We start from the raw sequence: 24009 nt of genomic DNA, 5'->3' as shown, positions 1-24009 counted from the left end.
TCACTGCAGGTGACCCCGGTTCGAATCCCGCACCGGGCGGCCCTATCCTGCGTGTCATTCCCCCTGTCTCTCTCTTGACTTTCCTGTCCAATAAAGGCAAAAAAAAGCCCCCCCCCCCCCCCAAAAAAAAATATAGAAATGTAGATTAACAGATTGATAACTTAGCCTACTTCATCTTATCAATTTGTGTATCAGAGTGTTGAGAGTTATGGTTGTGAGCAGGAGTAATTTAAAGAGCCTAACCCAGCAGGCTTTCTATAGCGACCTGTTTCAACTCTGACCACACCAAGCATCCCTGAAGGTCTGGGTTGGTGTGAGCGTGGGTGTGCACTCTTTTGTACATGTAACCACATCCTTAGAGTAAGACAAACTATCACAGCATACAAAATAATATATATGATTTTAACCTCAAAATATTATCTCAGCACAGCTCTACTTGATTTACAGAAGGACAGATCTAGGCCTTGTATCACTTCCTCATTTTAACAAATGATCTCAACTCTAGATCCAAAAAAAGGAAACAACATAATCATTACGTTAATGTGATGATAATAAGTGAGTTTGGACTATCCAGTATATAACTCTGTGTCAGTGAATAGGGCTCATGCAGCTGGAGTGTTTGAGTGCAAAGCTGTCCTCGTGCTCTGTAGCTGCTTTTAGAGCCCATCAACATCAGAATCAACAGAAAGATAGAAGACGGAGGAAGGTGAGCTCGGGTGAAACGCTCTAATGCACGCACTGTTAAGAGGAGATGGAGATGAATCCTAACACATCCGGCCTCTTAAGGACGACATGACACCTGCACTGAAACCCTGGACGAGAGCTGTAGTGGGTGCTCTCCTTTAATGGTGCACCACTCCAGCGTGTATATTCACCACTCTTTCATCCCACTCCGGTGCTTCCACTGCCCAATGTCCTTATTCTGAGAAACCAGCTTTCCTCCTGCTTTCTGCGTTAACCCCTCTCATGCCAAAGGCAAGGAGAGAAAAGTGGGTCACGGGCAGATGGAGCACTCAGTAGTAAGAATATGCTGGCTCGGTTTTTATTTTTGTTGTGTTTCAGTGAGTGCGGTTATTTTGCTTTGGGTGATGCGGAGTCAGAACGAAGTGGAAAACAAAAAGCAATAACAAAGACTGAGGGTGAAATTATTGATTCATGAAACCGAAGCTGCGTAGCACAGACACAGTGTTTCTTTAAATCAATGACTTGAAACATAAAACAACGTCCCTTCATTTTCACTTTGGAAAGTTCCCATTATTGTGAAGCAAATTCATATTAATGACCCTTGAACAATGCAATCATTTCAAGATTCACAACCTGTGACCACTGCCATAGACGTTACTGTACAGTAACAGTCACACACAGGCTCCAACCGGCTCTCAGGCCTCATTTACACATTTTTTTCCTGTAGGAAAAGCGATGCAGTGCTGGACTCTGGTGGCCATTTTAAGTAACTGAGAGCAGAGATCAAACAATATATAAAACAGGAGCAATAAAAGACGGTTCTTAGACCGATCCTCACACAACCCTTCATCTCTTTTCTTGGTTTCCTTTTCAGTCTAGTTCCCCAAGATGTGTGTCTCAACTGATATAGCCTACTGTTTTTCTGAGAACATTCTAAGTATCATGTGTAACAAAAGAACTTCCTCTAAAAAAGGATTTGCAGACATCAGTAGGTCTGACATTTTCCACTGTGCAACTGTCCACTGGCTGAATACTTAGAAACCACATGGACAGAAACAACTTTTTTCTTGTCACGTGTCTGTTTCTCAGACTTATTTGCATGCAGTTCTGCTGAGAGATAGCTGCACTTCAGACACGTAGACTGCAAACATGACTTGCGGTTGCAGGAAAAGAGCTGGGCCACCATCATTTCCCTTTATTTCAATGAGTCAAATGAATTTACAAAAAAGCAGAAATTGCTTGCAGTCGTTTAGTCTCTGTCTTATTATTATTTTTTTAACCTGCTCATTATTTTCAAATTCATCGTCAGTTTTCCTGTCTTAGCCTGAGAGCCGCTGTCAGCGCGGTTCACACCCCTGTTGTCACTCTGTGGTCAGTGGGCGACAACTCAAAACAGCTCGTCTAGTTTCAGCTGTTCATCATTTGATCTGATAAACAGCTGTACCAGTTTCTCCTTCATTTCTCACAAACAAACAATAAACAGAAGGTTAGTCATTTGTACAAAAGTTCAGAATTAGAACAGATCGCAAAGAAATTATAAAATACACTGCAAAGAATAATAAAATATTCATGTCAACAAAACTTATTTCAAGTCTAAACCACTGTGCATCCTCATGAACAAAAAGTCTAAATGTGACTCCTCACAAATATCCCCTTTGTCCTATTTTCTTTTCAGTATCCCATAAGCTGTTGCATGCAAATAATGCAAGTAAATCAACAAGGTGGGCCTCACTTCACGCCGACACCATTAATAAAAGATGTGTCACACCGTAATGCAATGACATCATATTACAGTTCATATTTATTTCTGTTCAGCTTGCAATACGTTCTGTTACAGATGTACAGCCAAACATGAATGTGATAAAGGTTTATCTTTTTGCAGGCCTGGATATGTTGGAGGCTTTTATTTTGGTATTGAGCACCTGAACACACCACTACTGTACTTCAGCTCCTTTGTAAATGATTATGAAGTACCTCTCAAGTTTTGCATTTAGGAAGTCTAAAAAGATACTCAGGGCGCATGTCGGCCCATGGGTGCCTCATTTCTAAACTTGTCCTGTTATTCTGCTGAGTGAAGGAGTTGATGTAGTTTTCATTACAGAAGTGGACCTGCTTTTATTCTCTCATTTAATCTCACATCATAAGGAGACTAAATGAAGACAGTATTGGACATCAGTATGATTATAATTTGAATTGTAATGAAGAATTAAACTTTTTCGAGGGAAAGGATTACAACAGGTTTTCAATAATTAAATAAATTAATAAGAACTTTTAATAGCCTTTTAGTGTTTCTCTTTTCTCTCTTTGTCTTCTATAATACATTTTCTGTCAGTCTCTTTCTCAATGATTTGGGTTCATGCTGTGGTCAAGTGTTAACCACACCCACTGCAAAATGTATTTCCTTGAATTGTTCAGTCCTTCCTTGACCAGCTAGGGGAAGTGTTCTCGCCTCCCTCCCCAACTTCCTCAACACGATCGACTAGTTGAAACAGCTGCGGTGTCTGGTCACTTGTCAGGACACTAGTATAGTCACAGTGTTGTTTCAGTGGTGTGTGTTCTCCTGCCAGTGAGATGAGTGGAAGAAAACATCTGTTGCTGTTCGCAGGTAGGATGATTTCTATGAAACACAGAGCTGCAATTCATTTTTTTGTTAGTAATACACTGACATTTAACATTAACATTTTAGTTTTTTGCATTAATGTTATAAAACATCATATTTTCACAAAAGTGAACAAGTTGCAACAAACATGCAACTGTGTGAAATTTTGTTGAATTTGATTTGATGATTTTTAAAAAGTTGCCGAGCTGCCCTTTTTAGGCATGAAGCCATTCTCATTTACTGGATCAAGGGTCAGTGTAGGAGTGGAGAATGGGCATTGAAGAGTAAAAAAAAATTTTTTTTTAATAAAACACATCAAACAAACAATCAAAATAAATTAAAAAGTATTGATTGACAGAAATAAATTTGACAGCGTGATTTCAGAATTTCCAGTGCAGTCAGTTTCTAGCATTTGGTGCGGGGATGTGTGGGGCGTGTCTGGGGTAAGATTACCATCCAACATGAAAACATCCGTGTTATACCCAGGGGGCAAAGCAAAAAAACGGACACGGAGTGTCCGTTTTTCAAAAAACTGGGATTTTGCCCCCTGGGTATTAAGCCAAATGTATTCATGAAGCTGTGTGAATTTTGTGCTAGTCAACATTATGTTCTTCTGTTTGCCAGAGGATAAAAAAAATGACATCTTACAAAGAGAAGCTCAAATTACAAATAAATAAATCCCTGAACAGTTAGAAGTTGACATGTGCGCACTTATAAAGATACAGAATTGACAATTGCACTAATTGGCATGGTTAGGAATTTACAATATTTTCAGCAAAATTAAATAATAATAATGATGATGATGATGATATGAAGTGTGGTGCATGTAAAACATTAATTAGAATTGAATTATACATAGTAATATTTAACACTGATACTGAAAATATAATCTATTATAACTATTTCATCATGTGACAAAATGTTTTTAGATGCTAAGAGGACTTAACTTTTCTTTTTCTTTTTGTTTAGTGTTCTTGCTCCTGGAAACATGTCAGCCAAAGCCACAAGGTAAAAAAAAACTGTTCATACATTTGCCATAAATACTTTTCTTAGAGGTGTGATATCTACATTTTGCAGCTATAACTATGCATAACTGCCCTTTGTAGGTTCATATAGAAATAACACTTTTCCTTTGTCCCTCTGTCCCCTTAGTTACCATGTCACCCCAACTCAAAGAGATCTTCTCTGGAGACTTATTCTATTTGAACTGCACTAACCGTGACCATAACCAGAGTGGAGTAACGTGGTACTTCAATGGCGCAGAAAAACTTGGAATGAATGAAATCTGGAAGATTGCAGTTGCCTCCCCCAAGGACTCAGGCTCTTACCGGTGTGAGAGCGATGGACAGAGGAGTGATGATTTGAGCATTAAAGTCCTGCGTAAATATAACACACGATCATAAATATTACACTTCAAATCACCAAAATGTAAAGTGATACACCATCCATAGATATAATATTAAAAATTATTCATTTACCACTCAGATTTAGCTCCCAGAGCTTCACTCACCATCGAGACCGGTCATCCCGTGATGCAGTTGGGACATTCGGCGGTCCTGAAGCTTCACAGTGACGATGGTCTGGAGGGATGGATGTGCCATGTCTACAGGGAGGCAACAAATGAAAAGAAGAAAGTGAAATTAAGGCTGCGTGGGAACAACAACACTGTGATCTTTCAAAGCACACAATTAAAAGTCCCAGAGACCATATACTGGTGTACTGATCGAGATGAAAATACTAGAAGTAACCAGATCATACTCAGGGCCTCAGGTATATGCATTCATTTATTACAGCTAAAGACATACATACTTATGTATTATATCACCTTTTTTGTCATTTAACCTTCATAGGAAAAATAGTTTACCTTCAATCTATCATCCATCTGTATCTTCTTCTTTCAGCTGAGGATATATCGCTGGAAATGTATCCCTACCCTGCTGTACTTGGGGAGAAGCTGGCTCTGAGGTGCCTTGTCTGGGGCACTGATCAAATTACAGAAGCAGTTTTCTACAAAGACAATAAAATAATAGCTAGAAATGACAAAGGCACTGACTACGTGATCCCTGAGGTGACAGAATCTACACGGGGGAATTACAAGTGTAATGCCACCTACACATTCAATGGTCGCACTCATGGCCCCGCATATCGGAGGGTCTCTGAGGGTCAATATGTGATTATCCAAGGTATGTAAACCCAGTTTAAACAACCCGTTGACTGCAGACCTTTTCTTCTGCCATTTGATTAAGCTACTCAAGTGTTTTCTCTCCATCATTTGTCCTTTTTCAGATCGTCCAATCAAAGCCGTTCTCTCTGAAAACAAAGGGTCGATGTCGTGTTCTTGCAGTATGCCTTCATGTAAGGATAATGCTCTCTGTTACTGGTACCACAAGACTAACGGAGGTCCATGGGAACATCTGAAGCAATCGAAGTCATGTGACATGACACCACAAAAGGCTGGTAGTTATGCATGTAGAGCTGTGTGGGATAACAAGAGGTCTGAGCTCAGTGAAGTTCATTCTGGTGAGTTTCTGCTTTTCTTCTTCCTAATAGACATCTTGATGTGTACAATGACAGCAGTTAATTTGTTGTGAGCAGCTCCCTTCAACCCGTGAGAATCTGCTGTAAAATGTCTTCTATGACTTCTGCGAATAATAATCCAGGGGTCATGAAATTTATAGATACATTTATCTCAGTTTCAGGACCACCCACCAACCCAGGCCTAATTATCACCATCATCATTTTCCTGGTGATGGCCGCCCTGATATGTTTTGGTATAGGTTTTTATAAATACAAGAAGACCCAAAGTGCCCAAAGTAAGTAACTCCTTTTTGTTTTTTGTTCTTTGTGCACACAGTGAAAGTCACACATAACACAAAGCATCACATATCACCTGTTCTTTTGTTCTTTTAGACCAGATCTACGAGGATATGCCGATGCGTGAACGGGAATACGATGTCCTGCAGAAGGGATCTGGTGCCAAAACAGAGGGCGAGTACGACACCCTCCATCCACAAGCAGCGGACAAGGATAAGACAACTGGTGAATATGAAGCACTGAAGAAAGATGGAGCAAAAGATGAGGTATACCACACCCTGGGAGAAGAGGGGGGAGCAGCAGGAGGAGATGGAGGATATGAGGCACTGAAGAAGCAGGGGGTGAAAGAGGAGGTGTACCACACTCTGAAAGCGGAGGGAGCAGCAGCAGAGGGAGGAGATGGAGGATATGAGGCTCTGAAGAAGCAGGGGGTGAAAGAGGAGGTGTATCACACTCTGAAAGCGGAGGTAGTAGCAACAGAAGGAGGAGATGGAGGATATGAGGCTCTGAAAAAAGAGGGGATGAAAGAGGGGGTATACCACACTCTCGGAGCAGAGAAGATGGGAGAGGGGAAGGCAGGTGAAGTAGAAGAAGGGGGCAAGACAGAGGAGCAAAAAAAGTGAGAGATTAGAGGAGAGATAGTTCTCAGTAAAGAGCGTGCGAAAGAAAAATAACATTTCTCAGGTGACGTCTTAGTCCTGAGGTCCAAATTAGACACAAGTACAGTATATGTTAGAACTGTATGTGAATTTTAAGTCCACGTTATGTAACTATGGTGATGATTGGTTAAAGAGCTAAAAGCAAATCGATGCCAGACTGTAAGGAAAAGCACAGGGGTTTGTAATATTTCATTGTACTTCTGCAATATTTCTAAGTGAGGTTTTTATGTCAAACATGTGATACACAGGGAGAAAAGTTTGAAACCAAATCTGACTGAACAAAAATACCAATAACACAATAAGGAAGATCATATATGTTGGATATTATAACAATTGTTGCCATTGCTAATCACAATAATCACAAAAAGAAAGCAAAACACCATCACAGTTGACAAGAGCAGAAAATACTATTTTTTTGACACAATATTGGAACACCCTGCAATAAGCAGCATTCAGCTCATCTCACCTGGCCTGATGTGATGCTGACTTCCATCATGTATATAGTGTATATAATGAAGTTAAGTTCTGTCATTTATAATCTCATGATCTGATGTTTGTATGTTGAAACGTATTTACATTACCAAAGTATTGTTTAATGTGTCATTTGTACAAATAAGTAATTGCATTGTACATTGTAGTTTATAAGTTTCCTTTTTGGGGTAAGTGCATTATATTCCAGTATATGCGTCAACTCGTAGATAACTTAGTTCTGCTAACTGTTGCACCTTAAAATGGGAAGTGTTGTATTTCTCTGTGCTTAAATAAAGTTATTTTGATTTCAGTTGTTCTTGCTGTTGTTGTTTTTTCCAATATCATAAAGGTTTGGTGAGGTTGGGGGGTGGGGTGGGGTGAGGATGAGTCAACTAGCGACATAAACATTTTCAAAACAATCTTAACACTGCCAACTTTAAATGAGCTAACATTGCTTCCTTGTAGTTACTACCTATAAGGACTTTTATCATTATATTTGTACATCAGAGTAGAAGAAACCGCATTATTGTATATTGCATTATACGTATTATCAGGGCCGTTGCTAGGAATTCTGGGCCCCCTGAAAGAATACTAAAATGGGCCCCTGACTTTTCCACTTTTTTTCTTAGACTACGTATATATTATCATTTTTTATTTAGCCTACTTTGTTTTGATGCTAATGCAGCATTACTATGAGTATTAGTCAGGGTCATATGCAGAATAATTCAGTCATACAAAGATTACTGGGGGGGTTGGGCCCTACTGGGCGCTGGGCCCCAATTATCATCACCTTACGGCCCTGTATATTATATTATAGAAAGCTAATGTTGGCCCATTAAGACCACAGTTTGCTCTAATCCCTCTTCTACCCTCCTTTCCCTGCTCATCCTGCTCTCCTCTGTCCCTTTCTCTGCCCTGTGTGTGTGTGTATGTGTGTGTGTGTAAGAGAGAGAGAGAGTGTGTGTGTTTGTGTGTACATATCATGCAACATGATGCTGGTGCAAACAAATTGCAGGGAGTAAGGAAGCAAAGTGCTGCAGTATTATTAGATATCAGCGCTGAATATGGTTCTCCCTGCCTCTCTCGCTTGTTCTCTCATTGACAGATGGATACAGGATAATCCCATTGATTTCAGAGAGCAGAGCAGGACAGTGAGGGTGAGTCCCTGAACCTCGGTGCTTATTACAGGTTGAAACCGACGAGCCCTTTGTTCTGGTGCTATCAAAATCTTCTTTTTGTTCCTCTTCATTTCCATGCTCTTATACTTTAGCTCAGTGATCGATACGCAGCCTGGAGTGCTGCATTACGGGAAACATGAAACCTCCTGTTAGTGCCAGAAATTCGGTGAGGCAGACGAAAGTTGGCTCGAACGAGAAAAAAAAACAGTTGCTGTAACACTAAGCTGCAGTCATCTATGTAGAGCAAGATAGTTTATGTTTATGTGCCACTTAAACATCCAGTAGATAAATTGTAAAGAATATCTATACAGGAATGATCACCTCTAGGTTTTATTATACAATGTTCCACATGTACATGATTTTTTTCTTTTTTTTACATTAACACTTTTAGTTTACAACCCAGAACAAAACATTTAAGAATAAATGAATGAAAAATGACAGTAAAAACCCTAACATTTAATATCTAATCTATGAGTAAACTCATTGCAACAGTATCCACCAAAGCGATACCATCCCATGACCTAACAGAGGGATGTTCTTTTACTTAAAACTTGAACTTTGGGGCTGGCTACATACATTACAACATCTATGAACAAAAAGTAAAACTAACTCTTCATGTACAGTGAAATGTCTTTGTTTTGTTTTTGCCCATTATCGGCCGATTGTGTTTAGTTGTATTTTTAGTTTACTGATCATTTCACATATCTTCAGCTTGCTGTGCTAGCGAGGAAAAGCAAAGGGAAATGACACCTTATAATGAGACTGACTGATCTGTTGCATGTTGCTTTACAAGAATGACAGTCCCTTTTTGTTCATCACACAACCACAGCCGCAGCACCGCAGCTTTGAAACTGCGACAGAGAGAGAGACTGGCATGTGTTAGTGTTCTTAGATTATTAATACAGTGGCGGCACAGGGCCTTAGCTGGTAAAACGTACAGCACAAACTGTACGCTATAGTTACATAACAGAGTAACAATAATGAAGCAGATATCGCATGTAAAGCAAGGTTTTGAAGAAAAAAGAGAGCAGGTAGAACTAAAAAATGACTCCAAACTAAGAAACTAATTAAATATAGGGTTGTTACTACCCTGGATAATATGTCAGTCCTATATGAGGCATTTGTATTCCCCAGTTTGTCAGCAGGCAGACAGGTAAGAGGCCTTGCACATGAAATATTTTTACACAAGGAAATCATAATGCTGCATCTAAAAACATCAGTATTGGGCTATTTAGACTTAACAGAAAACAGTAATATTTGTCAGTGTTCAATTACTTTCTCAGTGGATAAGTAAACCAATACTACAGAGCAAAGTATTTTTGTTGTATTGGCACAAGTAACATGCTTTTTTTTCTTCAAAGTGTGCACATTAAGGACAAAACTTAAACTTCAATGGAGGTGCATACTCTGCTATGGGTTGCAAAAAACTCTACAGCTGTTGTTGAACTTTATTTTTTAAACCAGTTAAACAACTGAGGTGCACCTTTGTCCAATCTGCACCTTATGATTTGTAATCTGGATTGAATCAAATATAAATGAGGCGTACTAATGAAATCCAAACCCTGTCAGTTGATATAGAAACTTCTACAGTTATTGCAATGAATGAATGATGATCACAGAAAGCCACAGCAGGCCTGAAACACAGCCCAACTGATATTACAGTGGTGACTGACCGGTTTGGTCCTAAAACACGCTTACTTACATTGTCACACAGGGTACACAACTGCAATCACACACAAACACACTTTTTACATCTACTAATGTCTTCACCTCCACTGTGCAGTCTCTTTGAATTCAGTTCACTTATATGAATAAAGTCAGACTTGCTGGAAAATTGTCCCTTCTCGCCTTCCTTTTTAAATCCGCACTTTTTTTTCTTTTTTTTTTAAGTTCTTCACGCCATCAGGTGAAACTTCAACTTGTTGATGCGCTTGTTTCTGCCAGTCTGCACAGGTTATATGCAGACGATCTGCTGCTTTTTTTTATGTTAACTCTCGGTCCTCCTGTTCTCCGTAAAGATAATTATTGGTTCCAGCTGGTTGTACATACTCCTCAGTTTTGTCCCAGTCTGAGACCCAGCCTCCACCTCCTCCTCCCACGCCTCCGCCTCCATTGGGATCTGCTCCCTGGTTCATCGCCCCGTAACCTCCTCCACCGCTTGTGCGATAAAGCTCCTCTGTCTCGTTCGCGAGCTCATCCTCATCCAAGATGCCACATTTCTCATCACTAATTTGCTCTGGCTCGGCCCAAGCCTGTTTTTCTCCAGATGCAAAAAGGCCTGCAGACAAAATCAGGATTATGGTTTAATATTTCTTGCAACAAAGCTGACAAACAAATATATAAAATATGTTCAACTGAATTTTAATTTGATTGCATTAAGAACAACACACAGACTGGTGCATTTTGAAATACTGTAATGATCTGATGAAGACTGAGTGGAACATTTTGAGATTAATTAATATACATACCATAGAAGATAACACCTCCATAATGAACTAGCGAGGCAATAAGGAACACGCCCTGCCACTCTTCTCTCGTCTACCAAAGTAGGGCGAGAAGAGGAACAGAGATGCAAATGTGAAATGGTCAAATTAAAACGAAGACTTGAAGGAACTGTAAAGAAGATCTTAGACCCGATCGGAGCTACATTTAGCCTGAATATGCTCACTGAGGTTTACTGAATACTTTGTGCAAAACTGAATTATATATCTATCTTATCTATCTGATGATCTATCTTATATCGCTGATAGATGTCTCATCTCAAGTGAATGCAATAGGAAGCAATGAGGAGGAAGTGACACTTCTACCCTTGTCTTGCATTTCTGTTTTTATCGTCTTGTCATTGGGGGTGATATTTATAAAACAAGTTTTGAGTTTGTTGTGTTAATATACATTTTCATACATACAGCGCTTCTTTCTACAATTCAACATTGCTGCTACCTGTCCATACAAACACACACTACATGCTTTAGAGAATTGTAGATATTTAGAAGCAGTTCCCACCTTGTGCTTCGTCATGGCACCAACAATAAGTGGGCAAACCATACCAGATAAAGTGCCCACACCGTTGGAGATGCCCATGAGGATGCTAGCATATCGGGGTGCAATGTCCAGATGGTTGACATTGAAACCTTATGAGGGAGAATAAATATTATTATAATCATATATTTTACTCATAAATAACAAAAGATGTCCAAACTCTATAAATATTTGTGGCCAAAAGGCTTTAAGGAAAACATAGAACTCCACAGTGGAGGGGGGATTAAGAATAACTCTACTCATGCTTTTACCTGAAATGGCAAAGCCAGAGAAACCCACAGCCAGAACCAGGAATGTAATGGCAACAACTTTTGTATGAGAGAAGCCCACTACCAGCAGCAGAGTGGCCTCCATCCCAAACCCTGATGGAGTGAAAGAAACCAACAAGAAAAAAAAGAGTTTTAATGTGTTAATAATTGTGTTCTCAATGTGAGGTGTATGTTTAGGTCAATTGAAAGTCACTTTTAGTTGTGCATTTTGGCTTTTCCCCATGAAAGTCTGTTGATTGAGCAGTTTCTCAGACTTCTGTGCGGACACAGCGACCAAAAACTTGATACAGACACTTTATGCTTCCACATTTCACTTCGCTTTCAAAGTTTAAAAATTGCGACAGAGCTTCTGCTTTGTGATGACTCATCATTTTCTTGATAAAACCACAGAAGAAGAATTAATGTGCTTGATTAAACTGCAGAACGGGCCATTGAGTTAGTGCGTTGTTGTTTAGGTTCACAGGTTCACAGCACAGAGCCGTCTTACTGGAAAGGCCGTCAAATGCTAAATGCTAATGCCAGTCTTTTTTCTTTTATACTACATCAATATCTGGTCTATTGTATCATTTTGCATTCCCTTCAGTCTGGTCCCCTCTTACCTCCACAGTTCATAAGTTTCCTAACATTAGTGGTAGTCATGATATGGTTGCAGCGCAGATAGTCGGCCAGCTGACCACCAATGGGCACGATGATGGTCATAACCAGATGGGGGAGTGCAGAAACAATGCCGACCTAACCAGAGAGGACAGTTCAAAATTTGTTTTAGATCTCTTAGGATTTTCACTTTAATTGTAGAGCTGTGATATTGTGATATTGTACCTATGGGAACACCTTCTCCCACTGCCTACATCTGATTACAGTTACCTTGCTGATCTCGAATCCAAACACCTCCTCAAAGTATGCAGGTTGGCTGATGAGAAGCAAGTAGAAAGTCCAGCTTCTGCAGAAATTAGCCACAATGATGGCATAGACCGGCATGGATGTGAAAAACGCCCTCCATGGTGTGTTGAATTTCTGTAACACAGGAAATGTGTTATATTGTACTGATTCTGTGAACCATTTTATTAACATAAATGTATATGCATTGTTCGCCTGAATTCATCACCAGTTTCTCTGTAATTGAGGTTCACATTGCCATGAATAAGAAGTTGAGCAGTGTAAAGTGATAGTTTTGCTTGAATGCATGAATGTGTATACAAATCAGCAGGTGTTACAGCTAATAGGGTGTTTCTTAATCTTTTATCTTGATATAGTGTCTCTGGTACTTTAGAATGAGCCATCTTGTAACTTTAACTTTGTGTTAAAATTTTTGTTTTGCTTTCTAGTACAAAAAAAGTACCAGCACAGTCATACTGCAAACTCTTCACGCTGATTTGAAATGTTAATAATAGAGTGGACCACACTAATTACTGTCAGCGTGACACATTATGATACAGAGTCATATTGTACCAGAGGAAGTCTATACTCGGTGCACTGACCGTTACTGTAAACTGGGCAGTCTCGCCGATGCTGTCCTCAATATATTTCCTCTCCTCCTCAGTGATGGTGGGATGGGCTGCTGGACTTTGATAGGACACCAGGATCCAGAAGCAGTACCACATGATCCCAAAAGTCCCTGGGGAGGAGGAAAGACAGGTAGGGGGAATGAAAAGGGTACTGTAAGTCACACACAGTGAGGAAAGGTTAAAAAGACCAAGTGGGAAATGAGGCATTGACTAACTGCTACTTATGTACAGACTGGGATTAAATGTAATTCATATCTAATGACTCGAATGAATGTGTTGTTGGTGCTTTGTGGTCATTTTGTTCTTTCAGTTTCATTATGTGTCAGCATCTACTGAATGCTCTGCAGAGTCATGGGTGTGCCTGCACAACACACAGATGTGATGCATACAGTTTATATGAACTGCTTATCATGCGACAAGTGCCACAATTTATCGTGTACTTTCCCCCAGGAAAGTCTACATTCTCAGTCCACACTTTGAAAAGCAAGATTTGTGTAAAAGCTGAATGTTTCATTTTGTTTCTGGTCAGTCCGAAGGTTAAAGGTCATTACCGTATACGTAGAAGACTGATGACCATCCTGAATACTGGACTAGGATTCCAGCTAAGGGCATGGCTATCACGGCGCCAGCATAAGAACCTGGGAAACACAGAAATATTTAGTGAGTGTTAAACCTCTGAGGACGAACAGCTGAAGGCAACACTGAAGTGTCAAAAAACTGTTTTAGCAGCTCTTTGGAGTCAACTCCCATAGACTCCCATGTCCAACAAAATACAAGTTTAGCCTTTACAGATACGTCTTCTTTCATATAAATTGTACAGGGGAGTGAATTTCCATATAACTACGTTATATAATATATTCAAGACGAGTGACTCACCACAAAATGCTGTTGTCGCCAACCGACTTCTCTCAAGTGGTGGAGCCCATTTTGCCCAGATACCATGACAGGCAGGATATGAAACCCCCTGTAGAGCAGAGAAGAAGTTACACTATTTGACTGTCATAATGTATCATGTTAATCTTTATGTTTTTCCCATTTCATGTTTTAAGAGAAAGCTATAGAAAAGACTCAAGCACCTCAACAAGTCCTTGAAACACCCTGACAATGATAACACAGCCAAAATGCATCCGAGCTGCCGCAGGAATAAGCATGTTCAGGCAAGATGTGGCCACTATAGCAAAGCCAAACACTCTGAAGGAGGAAAGAATAGAGAAAGGAAAAGGCATTCAGTATGTGTGGAAGAAAGTGCAGTTATCTCTTGCATACAATAAGCAGTGGAGTGACTGACAGACCTGTTTGCTGCAAACTTTTGACAAATGAACCCTCCTGGGATTTGAGTGACGATGTACCCCCAGAAGAATGAACCGTGGATCATCCCCACCGTCTCTGGATCCCAGTCGAATTGAGCTTTCTGTTGGGACAGACGGGGAGACAACCAGATGAGACGACTTATCGTGAGAGTTTGATCACCGCAGGGCACAGAGAGCCACATAACCATCCAAACAAGACAATTAATGTGATCGATTTGTGGTCCTCTGAGGGGATGTGATTGATCTGTGGCTTAAACACATTGACCCATCATCAATATTCCTTCACATCACTAAGCCACGTCAAACAGCAGCACCGACAGATGTGCTTTGTGATGAGTCAGTCCTCTGTTTACCCTGCTTGTTAGATAATAAAGCTTTAAGACTGGGAACTTGGAGGAACCCATGACCTTTGCCACTTACCACTATGACCTCCTTGTTGTCTCTGTAGACGGTGTGGCTGTTGACCATGCTTACGATGGCCACACCTAAGTTGCATCGGATCCCAAAGGAGATGCAGAAACCAATACCGGAGAGGATGGCGATGATGTAGCGCCTGGGGAGTCCAAAGCACGTGCAGTCCACCACCGGCATTTCCTTCTCCTCCACCAGCTCCGGCCGACCCTCGGCCGACAGCTCAATGGTCTCGCCATTTTCCTGCTTCTTCTCAAGAGCTCTGTGGGGAGGATTTTGGAGAAGCGGGGAAATTAAACATGTTGCACCTTAACTTTATTTGCTGTTAGTTAGTTTATAAAAAGGTCCACGAGTCAATCTGTTTTTCAAGAAGTAAATAGCAGAATAACATTTTCACAGCACCTAAATCATCTGAATTTCAGTTCCATCAGCTAATGATGGTGTGATGTGGTTGTCAAGGAGACCTATCAGCTGAATAGCGACCCTGTGTACCTCTCTGTATAGCTTTGCAGAGACTGACTTTGACATTTCACACCAAAAGGTTCCTTGATGTAAAAATAGATATATTTTTTTGAAATAATCATATAGTCAGTGTAACTGTTCAAAAATGTGAAAAAAAAAACCCAAAGCACAACGTAAGAAAACCCTGTAATCTATTCCTAGATTTCTATAGCCTACTGGGGTTTTATTGTGATGAAACAGTCCGTGGGTCAGTGATCTGCCCCAGGTTTTCTAAACCCTGGTTGCCACAGAAACAACAGATCCTGCTCTGACAGTTTGGCTTGGATCTCGGTGTTCAGATGATTTTTCTGTTCTGTCAGTTTGCTCGGTAACTCCAGCATCTTAACAAGACACAGTCAGCACAGTTGTCTGTCAGCCCACTGCCACGGGAGCCTGCTACAACTCTGACTTATCCTGTCTTCTCAAGGTGTTAATATATCAGATATTTTCTTTGTGTTTCCTGCTGTTCATGTCCTGACTGAACTGCCTGAATAAGAATACAGTGTGAATAAAAAACAACAGTGTTCACAGAAACATGTCTCCTCCTGGTTTGTCCATGCTCGTCTCCTCCTTCCAAACAGGGTTAACTGCTCTGTAAACTGTGTTCATATAGCTTGCAGAGAAACCTTGAGAAACCATGACCTCTGTGAGCCTCCAGTCTAACAGGCATCAAATATGTATCTAAACTCAGCGGATAATCTATTAAACATGAAATGAGCAGTGGTGAGTTCTCAGATCAGCTTCGGGAACAGCAGGTCCAGAAGATGGAGCATATTATCCCTATTCCCTCTGTGTCTCATTTAAAAAGTGGTTAAGAAAAACATAACTCAGGTCAGGTCTGTTGTTTTCCAAAATAAAACACCCAACAGTTGAGAGTATGAATAAAGCGTTGAGGGATGGGGTTGTCTTTTATAAATGGCTTTATTCTAGAGCTGGTTGTAGGGGACAGTAGGAGATGAAATGGGACAGAGATCACTGGCTAGAACTACATTTTAAGTGTATTATTTATTATTTATTTATTATTATATTAGCTGACTGTGCCACCAGGGCAGTCCATTAATAACAGCATATAGCCACAGTGGCCAGTGGATGAAAATGTCTGGCAGAGAAAGTGCAGCCTGGATACTTCATGTTACTCTGCTTTATATTTAACATGATGTAAATGTATAGTATATGACAAGTATTTTTTTGTCTCATTCAGATCATGTTAACTCCACCATAGTATGTCATTAATGAAATAAAATTGACAAAGCCATCCATACAAATCTCTAATCACAGTTAACTATTAACCCTAATACTAGGAAGCAGTTACTGTAGACCCAGCAATAATAATTACAATACTGGAGGGGAACATGATAAAGATGTAGATAACTTCTTTGGTTTATGTCCTCAACTGAACTCACTGCGTAACTATATTGCATACATCCGCTGTGGTTTATGTAGCTGCAGTGGAACTACATGTGTGAATGAGGTGTTGAAACCATAAACTAACAGTAACAGCACACAATGATGGAGATAAGTGAATGATTGCATTCAAAGCTTAGTTAAATTTATCAGTGCTAACATGGCTTTAATCCTTCTCACAAGTCTTACTAGTGACATATCAGAACTGTATTATCATGTACTGTGTATTGTATGAAAGAGGATAAAAGCAGGTGTAATTTAACCACTGTGGACCACTGGGTCACATAGTCCAGACTTCCTTGAATTTAACATTAGGAGCATGTTTAACTTAACTGGCATAATAGCTCTAACAATGTCAACCTAAAAAGCTCAAGCTAAAATGTTATGGCTCTGTTAAATTACAATCACATTTCTGAGAACAGCAGGAAAAGGCCACCAGCTGATCTCAGCCATCACATCTTATTATAATCTGGTTGTACTTTCTGCAAAGACGTGAAAGGACATGGACATATTGAATGACAGGAAGATGTTATGTTCCTGCCAATAAACCTGTTTAGAGCAGTCAGCAAAAAACTCCAACAGTAAGTAGATGCAACAATAAAAAACAATAAAAAACACAGTTGCTCTATTAGTTACTGTAAGCAGGGAATCTAACAGTCTTCGACACTGATCAAGTATTAATGATTCTCCATCTTGAATTATTAATATCTCTGGCTCTCTTGGACTATTTTTATCTGGGCGGGCCTCTGTCTTCACTCCTCCTGTCTCCTCTTTATCTTTAACCCTGCCTTTTACCATCAGCTCCCCTGACTCACGCACAGTCTCGCACACAATTCACAACATCAGCTCCTCATCCAACACCAATTTATTTTCCCAGCATCCAGGGTGTGTCCACATGTCGTTCTATTTCTCTGCAAGAAATACAGTGATGGTCTGTCTTTTGTTGTTCATTTTTCTTTTTTTTTCTTTTACTACATACTGTATCTGTTGCAGTGACTTTTCATGACTGACCCTGAGTTAAGGAAAATCCGTCGTAATCCTCACAAGCTACCTGACCTTCTCCCCGGTGCTCTCGTCACACCACGAAGAAAAAGGCCTGGGTGCCTCTGAGAAGCTGTTCAACTCAGTAAGAGAAAAGCACCGTTTTCAATCTTGATAATGTGCGAGAAAGCTAAATTTACATGAGCTGTAGTGCTTGGGTGAATATTCTGCAGGGTTTCTCTCTCCATGTTAATCTCTTAATTCATACGTCAAGGACAAATGTCAGGGCAGTTCAGCAGCTTGGTTTCAGGGTTGAGTCAACAGCTTGGAATCATTGATTGGATAAGAGAGAGTCGAATAACTAGTGCAGATTGTTTGAGGGGCTGGAAAGTTTGTCATGACAGGATCTACTGAACCCACACTAATAACACATACAGTAGTGTGTGAAAGCACTAAAAACACACACACACACACACACACACACACACACACTGAGTAAATCTTTTGATTCCATTCTCATTAGATATTGCAAATTTAATTGAGCGTATAAAAAGTTCAGCAGTGTCAGAGAAAAAATATTTTTTCCTCTTAACAATGCTTAGTCATATTTCAGTCCTCTGACTGATACTGTGCATAAATAAATATTAAGATGTCATTGTCAAACACTTGTTCATCTAATTACTAAGATGCTGATAAACAGAGGAGACACTATGTGATGGTTATAAGACGAATAACGGGCTGTCAGCTGCATGTTTCTTGTTTCTTCGCAGCTGCAGGTGAAAACTGATCTGAGGCTGAATTCATCGAGGATCGCAAAGATTCGCTGAGAATAGAAACGGAATAAAAATAGACCCGGAGACATCTCCACCGCTTCAATAAAACACTCAGCAGATAAATAATACACTGTGATCTGTCTGTCTGAGTTTGCCCGTGTGTGGGTTGAAGTTGCGTGCAGAGCGGGCCGCGTACGCGCGCGTTACGCACGACAGCCAGGTACCAAGGGGAAGTACCTGAGTGCACGTGCGCTCCACGGAAGTGAAGGCAGCTGCATGCGGGCTGTGTACCGTGGCCTAATCCTGGCTGCGAGGTGCCCTGAGTGGAGGGGAGGGGGGAGCGGGGGCGCGATGACGAGCCACCGGGCTACTTAGGTGAAGGCAGAGATGTGGCCAAGGTGTACGGCCTGCAGGGATTTACACGGGCCGACAGCTTGGACGAGCAGAGGCTATTTATGGAGAGGATTTAAGTGTTTAGACGCTACATCAAATCCCGACAGAGAGGAAGGGGAGTCCATCAATACCTGCCTGCTTTCAGGTAGAACCATCACCGAGACAGTCCTGACTACATCTTTTGTTTTTTGTTTTTTTTGCAGCTTTTAGCAGATAGGACCAGACTTGATGTGTGGAGGGTGACAAAAGTCGCACAGAAATTATTTGTGCAGGTCTTAAACCGCATCACATCTTGTGAAATATAGCCTAACACATTTCTCAGCACCCACATCCACGAGTTTGGATATATATCCAGTCCACCATCATCACAACGTGCTCTACCAATATGTGCCCTCCACTACAGTGAGGGTCACCCTGTAAGATTACACTGTGGCACAGCAGCAGGATAACAGGCCGCAGAGACAACCCGCCCAGGCCTCCACTACACCAAACACACAGCAGCGCAGTTGTGTTAGAAATCGCCCTTGGTGCGCGTTGGAAACTGAAAAACACGTTTTGCTTGATGGCTCAGACATGAAGCCTCCACCGAGAGAGTGGAGGCGTCTGCAGTTTGACACTGGGACAGCACTGAGACAGACAGAAAAAAAAGCATGTGAGAAATGAATCTGGTTATTGATCCAGCGCTTCATCTTACACTGAAAGAGCAACCCAGGCCCTGAAATGAAACTTAATTCTGTCTTTGTGCCTCAGAAGCAAATGAGGGTGATTCACTTATCTCCATATGTGAAAAGGCAAATTTTAGGCTTCATTTTGTGCGCTGAGAGAAAGAAATGGTATATTTTTTATTTTTGCATCAGCTGCATATAAAGTGATAAATTATGTATGACAGTTTCTTATGAGACCGATTCAGCAGCCTGTGGAGACAGATGTTGTGCCCGGTCACCCAGCCCTACACTAGTCATGCTGATCTCAAAAGGAGCCGTTTGCTTCTCTTTTGTGAGAAACAGTTTAAAATCGCGGGTAAACACTGCCCTTCAGTGGCCTCTTGTGATTACTAGAAATTAACTTTATTCTTGTTTTCAACTCGAGAGGGGAGTCACACTCGCAGCCATTTGTGCGTCCCAGCATGTTGTGGTAGTAATGTGTCCCAGAGAGACTTTACATACCCGTAGATCTTCCCCAGAGTCTTGGCTGCCACGGCCTTAAACCTGTCCGGCCGGATCTCCATCCTCACGACTCCAGGATCCGACCAAAGTGCAGTGTTTGCGCGCTCCCGCCTGAGCGCACAGCCGTCTCCTCTCCTCTACTCCCTCCGCCTCGTGTTTCTTACTCACACATAAAAGAAACAACTTGATTGTATTTGATTAAAGGACTCCTTGACCCCGAGGGTTCCTGTGCAGCGGAATCTGAAGTCAGCGACACTGAGATTTGACTTTGCTTCAACCTCCTTGAGGTAAAATCAACTGAACAAACATTTTTTCCAGCTCCACTTTGTCAGAGTCCTTGAGGTCCAAGTGAACTTCTTCACACCCGGTGGTGTCCGGCGGGGTCCGCAGCGAGCCGGAGGCAACTTTCGACAGGATTCATGGCCAAACAGTTGTCGCTGGCCGTGGTCCTGAAACCAGATTATACTGCTGCCTGCGCGCTAATCTCTTCAAGTCTGTGTAGTGAGTGGAAGGTAGCATGTCACTTCCTTCCCCGCAGCCCCGGCGTTTTAAGCACTGACTATCCAAGCAGAGGCTATTCTCGGACCACACAAGCCTTGAATGGAGAGAATTAGAGTAAACACTGTCCGATCGAAGCATATTAACAGTCAGAGTTCCCAGGTATTTGTAACATGGGAGGGGCAGGCTACTCCCAGGAGGGTGGGAATGATTGGACTGCGGGTTATTTGCGCTCTTATTAAAAAAGAAAAAAGCAAAACCTATGGATCCACACTAAAAGGTTATGTTAGTCCGACAGTAAAAATCTATATATAAAAATCTAATATCTTAGAATTGCTCTTATTAGAGTCTCCTGTGTCCTGTTCAGAGCTGCCCACTGCAACTCACTCTGCTGTGAATGACTCCAAAATACTCTGAATGCATTCATACCATTTTGAAACATGTTATCTTTAACAAAAATATGAGCAAACCTGAGCTGCAGAACTCAGGTGATTGGAGCTTGTGATATTAAAAGATACACTGACAAACAGCTGTCAGCTCTTGACACCAGGGTCATTTCATCTACTGCTGTTTTAGTGGAAAAAGCCGTCACATTAACTTGGTTTTCTTTGTGGTGTAAAATCCCAGTCACTGCTTTTCTCATCCAAACCAGAGGTGTAGGGATACGTGTGTAAAACCACTGCAGTGTTTTATTTTTGGCAGCACGGGCATCGATCTGAAGAGGCGCAAATGCAGATCAAAGACTGTCAGAGTCCTTTTGAAAAAAGATGCTTCCTGAAGTTCTCAGGCAACATAGTTATTTTCAAACTTCAGAGGAAATGACTCTACTTTTGTCTATATTGTCAGTGTGTTAAGGTACATGGAGCAAGATGTTGGATTTGGACAGTGAGTTTTGCCAAAATAATCAGTTACACCTCAATTTGAACTGTACTTTGATAGTGTAAAGCATAAATTAGCATTTATTTAGTCACTGGACTGTTTTATTTTGTGATACCACGCTGGATGACTAACGACAGGACAGACAGGATTAGATAAAGTGTGGAGATTTAAATTGTGACTGTACAAACATACAGTAAAAATGACTACAGCTCATACATACAGTGGTGGAAAACTGTGGTGTTTGTGGGCAGTGAGAGGGCTTTAGGTCAGGAGGTCAGCGACAGTAACTGACGGAACAGTTGCAGTAGGTGGATGTGATACTATTGCTAAAAGTCTCTTCTACTCTCCTCCAGAATGTAGCCTATGTTTGTGCCCATTCATCAGGTTTAAACCTGCCCACCAAAATGATAGAAAACAATAAACAACATGCATGTTCAAATATCAACTACTTCTGCTTGATGTTGATCAAAAGTGTCAGGCTAATAACCAAGCTTTCAGCATCAGATGTAGCTCTTCTCCAAATCCTTAGCTGATATGGTTCTCAGAGAGTGAGAGGAGAGGAAGAGGGGAGGGAAGGGCATGGCAGAGGGAGGGGGGGACAGGCTGGGTGGGACAGAGATGATGGATGGAGTGTCTGACAGTGAGCCATAACCAGCTCTCCTCACATCTACTGCGCTGGAGTCGGCAGAGGCGTGAAAAAACACAGGAGGAGGGTCCATGGGGTCTGTGGTCAAGTCTGCAGACAGAAAGGGGAGAAAATTCATTTCAAACCTGTCAATGTTTCCTGTCGATGCAAAACATTAACTCACAGGAAAGAGCACAAGACATCACTCATACGTCTCTACTGTGTACACACCTTAGCTGGTGTGTTATTAAAATCACAGCACGCAACATCATTTATTAGTGCCTTCAAATGGCAGCCTGCCGACAGTGCTCCAGTCCTGAGAAATCATGCTGCACAAGGCCAATAAGCACAGTATAGGAGGTGTGTTTAATAACCCGACTGGGCCTGTGTTGCTTTACAATAAATGATGCCCAGGAGACAAGAGAGGAGAAAGCTGAAATGTTGATGAGTTCACTTTTCTCTGGGTGGAAGTCTGTTTGTGCATCAGCAAAGAGTTTCTATCTAGGGCTGAATGATATGCAAAGAAAATCATATTGCGAGACATATGAATCATGATTTTAGCAGCAGAAGAAATTTTGGCATTACATTTTCTCAGAAAAATGATGATATTGTAATTTTTGCCTGTTTGGTATTTTGGGAACTAAACAGACATGTTTCCTTCCATTGGGAGGATAGGATTTGCAGGCTGAGCAACACTTTATTTATGATGATATATTGTGACTTGTTACCTAACAATATAATTCTGCTGCTTTAGTATGGACAATGTACTTTCAAATATTTCAAATAAAAATATGGCAGTCAACTGTTTCAGCCCCACTTGTATTTCATTGCAGCTTCATTAGTCACTCAGTGAGAGAAGTTTGTGATTTTTTTTCAGTTTTCTTTCAGTTGATAACTTTCTCTATTGCGTTGCCAATGAATGGAGTAGGCACATGTGATTTTACATTATATAAAAACAGAAAATAATTCTTATACTGTTCATGTCCATTCAAAAACAGACGTCTGACAGAAGCCTACCACACAATTTCCTCAAGTGTAAAACTGACTCAGCATTTTTCATAAAAAATAAATGAATATACCTGGGTCATTGTTCAGCTGGGTGTGCAGGTACTGCTGTTTGGTGTAGAACTTGTTGTAGATACAATAAACTGCAGCCATCAGAGCAAAGGTTCCCATGGCAGCAGCGATGAACAGGCCAACTTTGGCATTATCTTTGTCAACATGGCCGTCTGTGGAAGCACAAACAAATGACTAACACAAGTAGCATGAGATTCATCACTGTTCCTCCACAACTTTCAACTTGTAACTCACAAGTATCTTTATGGAGCAACCCTGTTGTTTTAAAGCCCGTCTAAGATTCAATCTGCACACTTTGCATGTAATTACTTACATTTTCGCATTGCATTTAAGTGAGTGCTCTCCTCCTGGCTGAAAAGGTCCCTGATGTGTGCAGCAGCAGGAGGAGCAGGAGGAGGAGCCGGTGCTGCCGGGGCCTGATGGGCATTGATCTCCTGCTCAGACTGCAGGGTGCTCTGGGAGCTGCTCAGTGGAAACACCAGCAGCAGGCACAGAGCCGCCAGACCTGCCATGTGGCTCATCCACCGCTGCACCTGTAATTAAAAAAAAAAAAAGTAACCAGAAGAAAACATGAAAACAAAAAATTAATCTCTTATCTGTTCTTAGCATATTTAGACAGTAACTTACACTTTCTGCAGTTTGTTAACAGAACTCATTACTAATGTATTGAGGCCACCACATGTGAATATCAAACTGGGTCAGCGTCAAATCAATATAGCAGTTTCATACTGTACAGTCTATAAGACTATGTAAGTGTACAGATGTACAGTATG

The 24009-nt window shown here is 41.1% G+C and overlaps 2 protein-coding genes across 2 annotated transcripts; one reads left to right on the top strand and one right to left on the bottom strand.

The window, feature by feature from the left end:
• The first annotated feature begins 3192 nt into the window (after positions 1-3192).
• Positions 3193-7491, top strand: LOC311002316 (uncharacterized protein). Its single transcript, XM_083993645.1, has 8 exons — positions 3193-3289; positions 4253-4291; positions 4436-4663; positions 4769-5053; positions 5185-5466; positions 5570-5803; positions 5977-6096; positions 6194-7491. Exons 1-8 carry the CDS (start codon positions 3256-3258, stop codon positions 6718-6720), a joined length of 1749 nt encoding a protein of 582 aa, XP_083849771.1. The 5' UTR covers positions 3193-3255; the 3' UTR covers positions 6721-7491.
• Positions 7492-10387: 2896 nt separating this feature from the next.
• Positions 10388-20219, bottom strand: LOC311003027 (vesicular glutamate transporter 1-like; the record flags this gene model as incomplete). The annotated part of the gene is made up of 13 exons (XM_083994689.1): positions 10388-10683; positions 10874-10943; positions 11409-11536; positions 11696-11806; positions 12313-12445; positions 12578-12727; positions 13198-13328; positions 13770-13856; positions 14095-14182; positions 14295-14409; positions 14511-14629; positions 14949-15201; positions 20158-20219. The coding sequence occupies 13 exons, from the start codon at positions 20217-20219 to the stop codon at positions 10388-10390; spliced, it is 1743 nt and encodes a 580-aa protein (XP_083850815.1).
• Positions 20220-24009: the final 3790 nt, after the last annotated feature.

This window comes from Trachurus trachurus (genome assembly GCF_905171665.1).
Source record: "Trachurus trachurus genome assembly, chromosome: 19".
Classification (NCBI taxonomy): Eukaryota; Metazoa; Chordata; class Actinopteri; order Carangiformes; family Carangidae; genus Trachurus; species Trachurus trachurus.
This window is presented reverse-complemented; position numbering and strand designations above follow the sequence as displayed.